At 46.3% G+C, this 13,299-nt stretch overlaps 1 gene segment (V, D, J or C); it reads right to left on the bottom strand.

Annotated features, from left to right (window-relative positions):
• Positions 1 to 1,451: 1,451 nt before the first annotated feature.
• On the bottom strand, positions 1,452 to 3,017 carry LOC129052530 (probable non-functional immunoglobulin lambda variable 5-48). The segment is given in 2 exon segments: positions 1,452 to 2,312; positions 2,432 to 3,017. Coding segments are annotated over 2 exon segments (525 nt in total).
• Positions 3,018 to 13,299: the final 10,282 nt, after the last annotated feature.

A 13,299-nucleotide genomic window follows, 5' to 3' on the forward strand; every position in this document is an offset into this window, starting at 1 on the left:
CCAAGGTGGGGTGTCCCTCATGGTCCTGGGGACCTGAAGCATCATGCACAGGTGACTATCACTGTTGATCAGTGGGCAATGCTCAGCCATGATCTGAGAGAGCAGGGCAGGTAGCAAAATCAAGCTGCCACATCTGTGTTGACAGGAGACTTTCATCTTCTACAACAAACACACAACAAGGTGGCTTAAATCATCACATACTGGACCAAGGGCCTGCAAAGGACAGACACAGAAATCAGAAGTTTTTAGATGATTTCCCTGTACCCCACAGGGAAGACTGGAGCATGACCTCATGGGCCACCAGGGACCTTCCTTTAATTTTTTGAGGCAACAGCTTGTGCAGAGGAAAAAAGACTAGGACAAAAGGAATTTGGTTCAAAGTGGGGACATCCTGGCCCCCCCTACACACACATCTTAATTCTGGAGCAGATACAGCCAGCGCTGGGTCCCAGCTGCTCTCGTATTAATGCTGAAACTTCCAGGGAGTGAGACCTCCAGGTACCTTCCCTCTCTAAGGCAATGCCACCCTTTTATTGACCCCCAGCCATGCCTGAGCTCCAACTCAAGACAGAGGCAGCTGGAGGGAGGCCATTTAAGTCCATGTGAGTTGGAGAGACAACCAGGAGGGGGCCAGTGAGCACTAGAGTAAACCCAGAGTTCACAGCGCTCTCTGCAGGATGTCTGGGCACCCCCCAGCAGGAGCTTTTTCTCAGGGACCCTCCTCACTCTGGGACCCTCCCAGCCCCATCTTTCTTTATCCTGCAAGTTCCCAGGGGTTGCAAGCAGTTGAGGTGCCTTAGAGTCCCTGGGAAAGGAACCTCGTCTAGAAGAAAAACAGAAGAGACCACCCACTCCACCAGCAGGCCTGGGGCACTTTGGCAGTTCTTGATGAAGGGAGGCCCAGCCACTGGGTCAGGAGGAATCCCAGGATTAAGAGGAATCAGATGTGACAGTGAAAGGGGAACAGCAGTATTTCACCTTCATGTATGACCTGAGTTACAGGTGTCTTGTATTTTGTTTATCATGTTGAGAAGAAATCACATATTTCTGCTACTTAGAACATTTTTATCATGAATGAGTGTTGAATTTTGTCGAATGCTTTTCTGTATTGATTGATACCATCATGTGGTTGTTCTGCTTTAGCCTGGAAATGCAGTGGATTGCAACTGATTGATCTTCACACACTGAGCCATCTTTGCATCCCTGCGATAAACTGTCAGGTCATGGTGTGCGCTTCTTGTTGTCTACGATTGAAGCCATTTGGTAATTTTTTCTTAATAACATTTGTGATTCTTAGTGACCTGTGGGTTTGTTTATTTGTTTTTCTACTAGGAGGCTGTTGGCACCAGGAGTACACTGATTGGTGAAAAATCGTTTATTTAACCATATTCAGTGTTTGAATCACAAACTAAGAATGCTTGTTCATTTTTTCTTCATTTCTTTTTCAATATTCTGTACTTTTCAATATATGAGACTTTCATTTCTCTCAGATTTATTTTAATATATCATATTTATGCTATTAATAGTTTTTGTTTAATGATGATTGACAGTTCATTGCTAGTATATAAAATATAATTTACTTCTGCATGTTGATATCATATTACACACTCCATATTGAAGCACTTACATCAGAAGCATCTCTGAGTCACTCCTAAACTCTGAGCAGGGCATGGCTAGAATAAACCTCTTTTTGTCTCTTTCAGTGTCCCCATTAAGAACATTTGTAGATCTCTAATCAAACAATTTTGTCTCTGGAAACATGATGGTAAACATATATTAGCAATCTAAAGTCCAAGTGAATAAAAAGTTGTACCATTTTGAGATCTACTGGCTTGAAGAAAATTAGTTATGTTGGTTGAAAATGTAACAACGAAAGTCAAACCCTGACCTAGGCTTCATCAAAGCCACCAGCAGGGTGAATGCACCGGACTAGGAAAGCGGAGAGGGCTTTTTGCTCACTTCTCTATGGGTCTGGAGCACCGTGTAAGCATTAATGCTGTCATGCCATATCTTACAATGATAATCAGCCTCGTCCTCAGGCTGCAGCCCAGAGATGTGCAGAATCCCTGAGTTAGTCGAGGCATCTTTGGATCCAGAGAAGCGGCTGGGGACCCCATAGCCCTGGTGCTTAACTGAGTCTGAGTAGTAGCTCAAGAGATACTGGAAACGACTCCCTGGTTTCTGCTGGTACCAGGATATACTTTTTGCGTTGACACTGATGTCATTGCTCAAGTTACAGGTGAGTCTGGCCGATGCTCCCGGGGATGCAGAGAGGGAAGGTGGCTGAGTCAGCACAGGCTGGGAGAGGGAACCTGCAAACACAGACACACTTTGGTGATGAAGCACTTAAGAGTTAAACTCCTTGGGGTTCAAAGCCAGAGGGACTGACACAGGCTGGGGGCTGCCCCAGGTCCTGGAAAACTGGCCTCACCTGTGCAGTGAGAGAGAAGCACAAGGAGAAGAGATGTCCAGGCCATGGTGGGCATAGCTGACACGCCAGTCTCCACTCTGTCACCTGAGGCTGCTTTTATCTTCTTCACTGGCCTGACAGAGGAGGGGCTGTTCCCACACATTTGTTTCTCTTCCTGGTGACCTCAGCCTCACCCCGAGCAGCAGCTGCAATCTGAGCTTGGTTCTTGGTACAGAGAAGACTAATGTGTGAGACTCACAGTTGGCCCCATGGGAAGGACCAGGGAGGAAGCAGCTGCTGGGACCTTCCACAGTTCTGTGGGCAGGAGACACTGCCCTGGGGAGTCTGCGGGGTGGCAAAGCTGTGGGTTCCCTCTGTGCAGACCCTGAGACAGACCCACAGTGTCCCCTGCTGCTCACTGGCTAGACTGCAGTCTCTCAGTGGGGATCATGTGAGTGGAGTCAACTGAGAGCCTGGTCCCTGTCATCGGTCCACAGCATCCATGGGTCACACACTCACTCTGTCCTGAGTTACTGATACTAATAAAGAGCTTTTCCATAAGAACTTCTGAATTACTAGAAGAAGAGCATGTAGGGAATATGAGGACCATCCAATGTGAGGCAGCTGCAGTGAGGGGAGAATGCAGAGGGCTCTGGGAGCAAAGGCCTAAGCAGCTCCTTCCACAGGGAATGGATTGGTTCATTATCTGGGGTTGTTAGAGATGTAAACAGGAGACAGGATGGATGAAATGGATGCTTTAGAGACACATCTTTGGTACCACTTTCAACAAAGAGCCTGAAGGCAGCAGAGCAGATGAGGATGTGTCAGGAGAACTGAGGGCTGGTCCCTGGGATCTGGGGGAGACTCAGAAGGAAGAACCCATGGGTGACTGTGGCCCTTGACACAAAGTGAGGACTCGGATGAGGCTGATCTGATAGTTGCAGTTGGTTTGACTGGGTGGGTATTGTCTTGCTTTGCTGTTATGCAGGCTGTGTGTGTGTGTGTGTGTGTGTGTGTGTGTGTGTGTGTGTGTGTGTGTGTGTGTGTGTGTGATGAAGGGAAGCAAATTCATTTTGTGGGGTTTTTTTTTGTAAAATCAAAGTCTGTAGGACACCACATTTTAGTCCATTTTCTGCTGCTAAAACAAAGTCCCACAGACTGGGTAGTTTATAAAGAACAGATATTTATTGTCTCACAGTTTTTTGAGGCTGGGAATTCCACGATCAAGACAGTTATCTGGCAATAGTCTTCCTCCTGTACCTTTACATGGTGGACAGTGGAAGGGAAGTGAGAGAGAGCACACTCCCTCCAACCTCCAGCCCATGTATAAGGGCCCTAGTCTCTGCTTTGAGGCCTCCACCCTCAGGCTATATCACCTCTTAAAGGCCCACCTCTTAGTATTTTCACACCGGCAATTTTTAATCTATGCATTCTGGAAGGGAGACAGTCAAACCATAGCAAGGCGTAAAGAGCAGCACAGGAGGTCAGGGTTCCTTGTGTCAATCATTTGCCCCAGGGGGATAGGAGCCACCCTGCAGGATGCACCTCAGTCCTGGGGTGAGAGAGGAGAGAATGAGAGCAGGACTAGGAATAGACATGGGGAGATGCGCTGCTCACAGAGAGAGAGGAGAAGCATAAAATCAATTAGAAATAAATAATGAATACCTCATTTATTTCTTCTTGCACTTATTCAATCATTCCAGTAATATATATTCATTAGCCAATTACTCTTCAAATTCGGGCTCCTGGTAAAAAATTACTTTAAAGTTCATATGGAACCAAAAAAGAGAATGCATAACCAAGACACTCCTAAGCAAAAAGAACAAAGCTGGAGGCATCAAGCTAACTGACTTCAAACTATCCTTCCAGGCTACAGTAACCAAAATAGCATGGTACTGGTACCAAAACAGATATACAGACCAATGGAACAGAACAGAAGCCTCAGAAATAACACCATACATCTAAAACCATCTAATCTTTGACAAACCTGACAAAAACCAGAAATGGGGAAGGATTTCCTATTTAATAAATGGTGCTGGGAAAACTGGCTAGCCATATGTAGAAAGCTGAAACTGGATCCTTCCTTACACCTTATACAAAGATTAATTCAAGATGGATTAAAGACTTAAATGTTAAACCTAAAAACCATAAAAACCCTAGAATAAAACCTAGGCAATACCGTTCTGAACATAGGCATGGGCAAAGACTTCATGACTAAAACACCAAAAGCAATGGCAACCAAAGCCAAAATAGACAAATGGGAGCTATTTAAACTAAAGAGCATCTGCACAGCAAAAGAAATTACCATCAGAGTGAACAGGCAACCTACAGAATGGGAGAAAATTTTTGCAATCTACCCATCTGACAAAGAGCTAATATCCACAATCTACAAAGAACTTAAATTTACAAGAAGAAAACCACCCCATCAAAAAGTGGGCAAAGGATATGAACAGACACTTCTCAAAAGAAGACATTTATGCAGCCAACAGACACATGAAAAAATGCTCATCATCACTGGCCATCAGAGAAATGCAAATCAAAACCACAATGAGATACCATCTCACGCCAGTTAGAATGGCAATCATTAAAAAGTCAGGAAACAACAGATGCTGGAGAGGATGTGGAGAAATAGGAACGCGTTTACACTGTTGGTGGGACTGTAAACTAGTTCAACCATTCTGGAAGACAGTGTGGTGATTCCTCGAGGACCTAGAACTAGAAATACCATTTGACCCACCGATCCCACTACAGGGTATGTACCCAAAGGATTCTGAATCATGCTACTATAAAGACACATGCACACATATGTTTATTGCGACACTACTCACAATAGCAAAGACTTGGAACCAACCCAAATGTCCATCAATGATAGACTGGATTAAGAGAATGTGGCACATATACACCATGAAATACTATGCAGCCATGAAAAAGGATGAGTTCATGTCCTTTGTAGTGACATGGATGAAGCAGGGAACCATCATTCTCAGCAAACTATCACAAGGACAGAAAACCAAACACCACATGTTCTCACTCATAGGTGGGAACTGAACAGTGAGAACACTTGGACACAGGGCGGGGAACATCACACACCAGGGCTTGTCAGTGGGGTGGGGGGCTGGGGGAGGGATAGCATTAGGAGAAATACCTAATGTAAATGACAAGTTGGTGGGTGCAGCAAACCAACATGACACATGTATACCTATGTAACAAACCTGCACATTGTGCACATGTACCCTGGAACTTAAAGTATAATTAAAAAAAAATTTTTTTTATTTGGGCTCCTGATGTCAGTGGGTCAGTTTGGTTAATCAGGTTGTTTACTTAAAGTGCAATTTTTTTCTGCTTATTCACAGTTAATAAAAGTGTGTGCTATTATTTATAACTAAGATTGTGAATATATTATCTTCTTTAGTCTTGCTAATTTATACTTTATATGGATTAAAGTTATGTAATTAGGGATGTGTAATTTATAATTGTTACATGTTCTTGTCGAATATCTCACTTTATAAGCACAAAATGTCCCACTATCATTAAAATTATTTGACGTGATACCAAGATAACCACAGCAGATTTCTGCAGGTAAATGTTTGCAGGGTGTACTTTTTGCATCCTTTTAAGTTTAACACACATGTATCTTTATTTTAAGGGAGTCTATTTTTTTGTTTCATCAAAGCATTTATATTTAATATATTTGCTGATGTTGTGTGTGTATCCACCTTTATCTTTGTTTCTTCCGGGCTTTGTTGATTTATTCCTCCATTCTAATTTTTTGTTTTTATAAATAAAGTATTTCTATTGTATCATTTTACATGTCATAGCTGTTTAATTTTACATTCTGCAAGTTCAGTAGCAACGCTAGAGACTGCAACATGTAACCTTGCTTTATTAGAGCCCACACTATTTTAATACATCAAGTATTATTCCTACAACACAGAACCTCATGACAGTTTATACAAGTCTGTTCTTTGTGGTAATTATCGTTGCTGGATGTTGTACATGTACGTTAAGTACCAATGATGAAAACCATTAGTAGTGGGGGGAGAGGCGGTGTATCCAACACATTCCCTTCTCCCTGTGCTGTGAACCTGCAGGATTTTCAAATGAATGCCTTGCAGATATCTGTTTCTTAAGCACCAAGAAACTGCAGAAATCTCCTCCACTTGAATTTCAGAGGTTTTTGCCTCATCTTTTTAGCCTCCTTCCCCATGTGGGTTGGAATTCAGCATCTGTTTGCACAAGGACCTAGTGGAGGTTTGAAGCCCTCAATCCCCCCCCCCCCACTTTTTTTTAGTCCTCAAGGACACTGAATTTGAATTACCCTCAAAGCTATTTCAGTATTCTTTGGCATAATCAACTGTATATTCTCTGTTTATCCTGTGGTGACACCTGTCCCTTCCTCCTGTCTGGCCCTTTGAGGATATCTCAGTCATCCATTCTAAGGGATGTTCCCTCTCCATTTATGGAGAATCTCACACACCTGCAGGCTTCAGGAGGCTGCCTCAGGTACAGGGAAGAGCAGGAAGGTGTACAAGTTTTATCTTTGACAACAAAAACTTCAGCATCTTCTCCCTGGACCATCTGGTGATCACTCTCACTCCTAACCCCAAACCTGACTTTAGTCATGGACACACACACACACCAAGGTCATGTGCGCAGACATCTGGAATCACCAAGAGTATTTTCCTTCTGAGCTACCTGCCTGTGTGGCAATGCCCAGGCTGCGGATGTTTTATCCTAAAAGCCCAGTATAAAGATTGACTGGATACAAGGCCACCGGCCAAGGGAAGGGCCTCTGTCTATTGGCCTTGGAGGGAGAGTGACTGCAGGAGTGTCCCGAGTCTGATGTTGGTCAAACAAGGTGAGAGTGGGTCTATGGGCCAGGCTGGGGGCATCAGATGGAAGGCCTGTGCCTCGTGCCCCCATGGGGCAGGTGCCCTGGGTTAACACTGAGCTCTTTCCATATCCTGAACAGTGATCATCACCTGTATCCTCAGACAGGATCCCAGAGTACTGCAGGAGCCCAAGTGGCCAGACCTAGAGCAAGAGTCCGAAATCAGAACCCTGCAAGCTGCAGACCAGCAGGCATTACCATCTGGGGCTCCCGCAGGAGCTGGTGGTGCCAGGCCACACTGTCCACTTGACTCTGCTGCTTGTCCCAGTGCTTGAGGAGGTGACCTTAACTTCCAGAAAATGTGGCCAGCTGAGGGAACACGGACTGCATGGAGGACCTTGGAAGAGCTTGCAGGGCACAGCCCTGCTGGCACAAAGCTTGACACAGGAGAACACAGACACCCCTGCATGGTGAACAGTGACTGATACTTGTCATTTACAAACCTCTCCTTTAGTTTATTCCCATGTGGAAAGGAAGAGCTGCTGAGGTAGGGTTACATGGAGCCAAAAATGAAAACTGAGATTCACAGAGCATTTGATTGCTTCAATAGGCCCAGAGTAGGGATGAGATATCCCCAGGGCTGATGTGACAAAATCTTGCCATTCTACTAGTGTTGCTTTTTCCAGGGCAGTCCATGTTGGCTTCTATTCTGGGAGCTGAGCCCTTACATCAGGCTGGACCAACAGGGGAGACACAGAGACCTATAAGCACAGGGCAGGCTCCACCCTGGGGTGGGCAGAGCTGGGAGGGAGACCTACAAGGGCCTCAGGGGCCTGTGCTTGGGTCATGTGTCAGGATAGTAAGTAAGAGAGGACCCAGGCAGAATGCGGACACCCATAACCCTTCTCCTTAGGACTCAAAGAGAAGGCAGAGCTGCCCCAAATCTCTTTTCCTATCACATCCACAGGACAAGGGCAGAAGCACTTCATCTAAACTGACATCTGCCTGTTTGCTTTCTGATCTGTTTGCTTTCTGGGACCTGCTCTGTGAAAAAAATCTATGATAATTGTTGTAAGATGGGGAATCCTGTTCCCTGGGTCCCACAATGACCCAGAGAGTTCCGAGTCTCAGGATTTCCCCAATATGTGTTACACCAAATTATCCATCCTCCCACAAGACCAGGCCAGCTGCAGCCCATGTGGTACAGGGACAATACCACACATTCTGAGACAAGTCAAGCCAGTGCTTAGAGGAAATCTATTTTGTAAGAAACATCTTCAGAGTGTCTAAAAGAATTATGGATGTCGGTTTTCTATCTAACCCTTGAGAATATAGTCAGATTCCCTGAAATCACACTGATGTGATTTTTTGGAAAGGACCTTCTAGGTCCTGAAATTTGACCAGCTGGTCTGGTTATTCATGGAGGTAAGATGACAACCAGAACCATGTCACCCCAAGTGCATGCTGCAGGTGATAGCACAGTTTAAGCTCAGCAACACCCAGCTCCAGGCCTGTTGCACCCACACTCTGCCCATCAGCCTCAGGGCACTGTGTCCTGCACCTGATCTGTCCTCTTCCCTGACTAAGCTGTCTTTTCTTCCCTCCCCTTGATCACCCAAAAAGGAATGTGGGTTCCTAGACTTGGAAAAGCAACTTCCTCCTTAATCCTTCTTCAGAAACAGGTCCCTTGGAACTTGAGCAGGATTATCACAGGGCTATTGTTTCACTGATACATTTTCTGATATTTTCTATTTCTTTGCTGTGATTTCTATTACATGTAAAGCATGTTACTTTAAAACCTTGTTGTGGGTCGGCCGCAGTGGCTCAGGCCTGTAATCCCAACACTTTGGAAGGCAGAGGCAGATGGATTACCTGAGGTCAGGAGCTCGAGACCTGCCCAGCTAACATGGTGAAACCTCATTTCTACTAAAAATACAAAAAGTTAGCCAGGCGTGGTGGCGTGCACCTGTAATCCCAGCTACTCGGGAGACTGAGGCAGGAGAATCGCTTGAACCCGGGGGGATGGAGGTTGCAGTGAGCAGAGATCGTGCCAGCTTGGGCAACAAGAGCGAAACTCCATCTCAAAAAAAAAAAAAAAACTTTGCTGTGACTCTACCAAACAAATTTGGAAAAAATATTTTAATGACATAGAGTGGAACCACAAACTAGAAACATCTATTCATTTGACTTTACCTTGTAATATTTTATATTTTTCCATGGATGTGACTTTCCATTTTCTGAGTTATCCTTATTTCGTAGGATATGTATTAGTCCGTTTTCACACTGCTGATAAAGATGTACCTGAGACTGGGTAATTTATAAAGAAAAAGAGGTTTAATAGACTCAGTTCCACGTGGCTGGCGAGGCCTCACAACTGTGGCAGAAAGTGAAAGACACATCTTCCATGGTGGCAGACAAGAGAGAATCAGGACCAAGCGAAAAGGGAAACCTCGTATAAAATCATCAGCTCTCTTGACTTATTCACTACCATGAGAACAGTATGGGGCAAACCGCCCCCACGATTCAATTACCTCCCACCAGGCTCCTTCCACAATACATGGGAATTATGGGAGCTACACCAGCTGAACTGAAAAAGGGTATAATATTGTTAAATCTAGTTGTCCAAGGAAAATCAAGGGCTCACACAGAAGTTACACACTGAGTTAGATTTGTCAGAGTCACCAGCTGGGGTGACTCCACCAGGCCAGGAGAGCAGAGGTAACATTTGTCTCTCAATTCCCCATGGGCCTGGAGCACTGCTGTGTAAGCCTCAGAGCTGCAATGAAATGTACTACTATAAGAGCCTCATCTTCAGGCTTTAGCACAGAGATTTTAAAAACGCCTGCACTGGTTGATGAATCTTTAGATCCCAAGAAGTAGCTAGGAATCTCCAGAACCCTGGTTCTTATTTGAGTCCAAACAGAATTTCAAAAGATATCAGGAAGGGCTCCCTAAATTCTGCTGGAACCAGCATATTTGGCAGCCACCAACACTAAAGCCATTGCTTAGAGTGCAGGTGAGCCTGGCTGATGTTCCCAGAGATGTAGAAACAGGGCAACTGAGTCATCATGGGTAGGAAGAGAAAACCTGCAAACACAGGCACTCATGCTTGAGGAAACAGGAGCAAAAGTTGAGCTGCTGGGAGAACTGAGCCAGAGGGAACTTGTCAAGGCTGAGGATGCACCTGGACGTTGGAGGCCTGTCCCTATCTGAGAACTGAGGGAGGAGCAGCAGGAGAAGAGGGGCCCCAGCCATGGTGGACACAGCCCTCATGAGGTCCAGAGCTAGAGTGCTGCCCCAGGTCTCTCTTATCTCCCCTCCACTGGCCTCACAGAGCCGAGGGGCTATGAATGCAACTATGTCCCCCCAGTGACTGCCCCCACCCCACCCCATGCATTTATTCAGGATCTGGGGGACTGGTGGAAAGTCTTGTAGGCTGGACCTGGGAGCAGGTGGATGCTGGGACCACACCCAGAGAGAACACAGGTGCTGAGTCTGCCTCAGTGAGTGCAGGCGTCACTGCACAGTCCTGGGGAGTGTCTGGGGGGTGGCACAGCTTTGTGCACACCCACCGTACACACCCCGAGACAGACCCACAGTGCCCCCTGCTGCTCACTGGCCAGAATGCACTCTCTCAAGTGAAAATCATGAGTAGCATTGGACTCATAGCCTGGTCAGTGTCAGTTCACAGCATCTGAGAGTCAAGCCTCCGTTGCGGGTATGAGTAAATACTCTTAACCCATGAGGTTACTCTGGATTACAAGACGGGGATGTGAGAATCACCGTGACCTTCCATTATGAGAAGGCTGCAGTGATGGGAGAACACAGAGGGCTCTGGAACCAAAGGCCTGAGCAGTTCCTTCCACAGGAGCTAGGATAGGAGGCAGCTGTGACCTGAATATGAAAGACTAGTAACCCTATATCAGGGCAAAGAGCACACCGTATTCCTATAAAGGGAGAAACGTCATTGGAAGACACAGCAGCATGTGCACCCATCAGAGACATTAAAAACAGACTGTTGAGGTCATGGCCAAGATTACGGGGGCCACTTCAGGGGTCTGATGTTACAGAGGTGGCTCTGTCGTGAGGGAAACTGGAGACACATAATGAGGACATTCTTTTTCATAGTGCGGAGATGGAAATATATGCACGATGATTTTACTGAGACATACGTTATAATCAGCTGCATATATTTAAAGTGTTCAATTTCAGCTTACTAAGCTTGACATATATATACACCCATAAAGCTGTTGCCCCAGTCAAGACAAAAATCATCTCCATCACCTCAAAGTTTTCTCATTGGAAAACTGAATCATGACAACATGATAAAATCAGACTCAATATAATACAATGTCAGCTACCAGTCCAACAGCAATGGCTTTTTCTAACACAATGCATTTACTTTCTCCTCTGTCTGACCCTGAAATGACCCACATGCTTCTGAAGAAACCCCATGTGGAAATATAGTAAAGTTGATGCTTTGAACCATCCCTTATAAGTCTAAGGTGTAGAGGGGGACAGGGAAGTCCCTGCCCACCCTGCTGGTGACAGTGAAAGCCACTTTAGAATGAAGGTACCCAGGCTTGGGTGTCTCACAGCCCTGAAAGTCTGTGCACTGTGGGTGTGTGGCTGCTGTCACTGAGCAGTGAGTGATGGTCAGATGTGGCCTAGGGACTCTTGGGGCCAGGGCAGGGAGCAGAATCAAGCTAACATGAAAGTGCAGTTAGGAGATTGTGGCCTTCTCTCCTAGGGACCTCTCATCAAGGGGGCTGGAGTAAGAAAGAGACACAGAGAGAAAGGATTCCTGACCATGGCCCTGCACCTTGGAGGAAAAAGAGAGCAGGATTTCTTGCAACCCAGTGTCCTCAGGATTTTCTAAGGAAATCCTGGTAGAAGGAGCAAGTTCTGGAGGACAAGAGCCCAGGCCATTGTGGAAACACCCAAAGTCAACATCCAGAGAGGGCACAGGCACGCTGGGGGCACTAGATGCTCTCACCTTGGTGCTGAAATTCACCAAGCTGGAGTTGTCTATGCAGCTGTCCTCACCAAGGTGGTACCTGTCCCACATCCATGATCCCCAGCCATACCTGGACTCCCACCCAAGAGACAGGCCACTGAGGAAGGCTGCAGTTCACCCATGAGACAGGAGGGCAAAGCTGGAATGGGCAGCTGAGCTCCAGAACAAAGCCACAGGGCACAGCAGCCTCAGGTGGATGCTGGCCACATCGTCAGCAGGTGCTAATCCTCACGGCCCCAGCCTTAATCCTGTGACCCTCATCAACCCCATTTCTGACTCCAGTTACAGCCCCAGGGCTGTTTCTATCACCTCCACCACTTCTCCTTCATCTCTGAGTTTCTGCCCTGCCTTTGTCTATTGCCTCCTCCTCAGGGGAGGCAACTGCTGGGACCTTGTTAGGATGCATCTGTACTTATTTCGGTGCACAGAACTATACTGCAAAGTCCTGGGAACTTACCCTGCCTGAGGGAGGTTCCAACAGGCATCAGAGCTGTGAGACCAGAGTGATGACAGAGCGACCTCCACAAATGCAGGCTGTGCCTTGACCTGCCTCCTTGCTCCCTATTCCCTATTCAGACCAAGGCCCCCTTTTCAGGCTGCCAAGCCCCGCCTTGGAAGACCTGGGCTTTCAGTATGTGCCCCCAACCTGCTCTAACCCCACCAGCCTCCAGCATCAAATGGACCCTGGATCAATCTCTCACTGGACAGAGGCAGAGCTGAGCAGGGCATCTTGAACTCTCCTGTCTGCATCATGGAATTCTTATGAACCCCTGGCTGAAGCCCACCGTGAGGGGACTGAGGAGTCTCTCTGCATCTTCCAGACTCAATACTGTGGTTGTGAAAACCTGTGTGTCCCTGGTTCAGAGGCCAATAGGCAGCAGACCCTGAAGAGGCCCTGAGTCTGGAGCTAGGAGGATCCTAGAGGGATTACTCATGGAAAGTGAGTAGACATCATTGAGAGGGAATAATATCACACATCTTTGTTAACTGATGGAGTTACTTGGGGATACCTGTGTTAGAGAAACTCCTTTGGAGGTTAAA

This window comes from Pongo abelii, chromosome 23, assembly GCF_028885655.2.
Source record: "Pongo abelii isolate AG06213 chromosome 23, NHGRI_mPonAbe1-v2.0_pri, whole genome shotgun sequence".
Classification (NCBI taxonomy): domain Eukaryota; kingdom Metazoa; phylum Chordata; class Mammalia; order Primates; family Hominidae; genus Pongo; species Pongo abelii.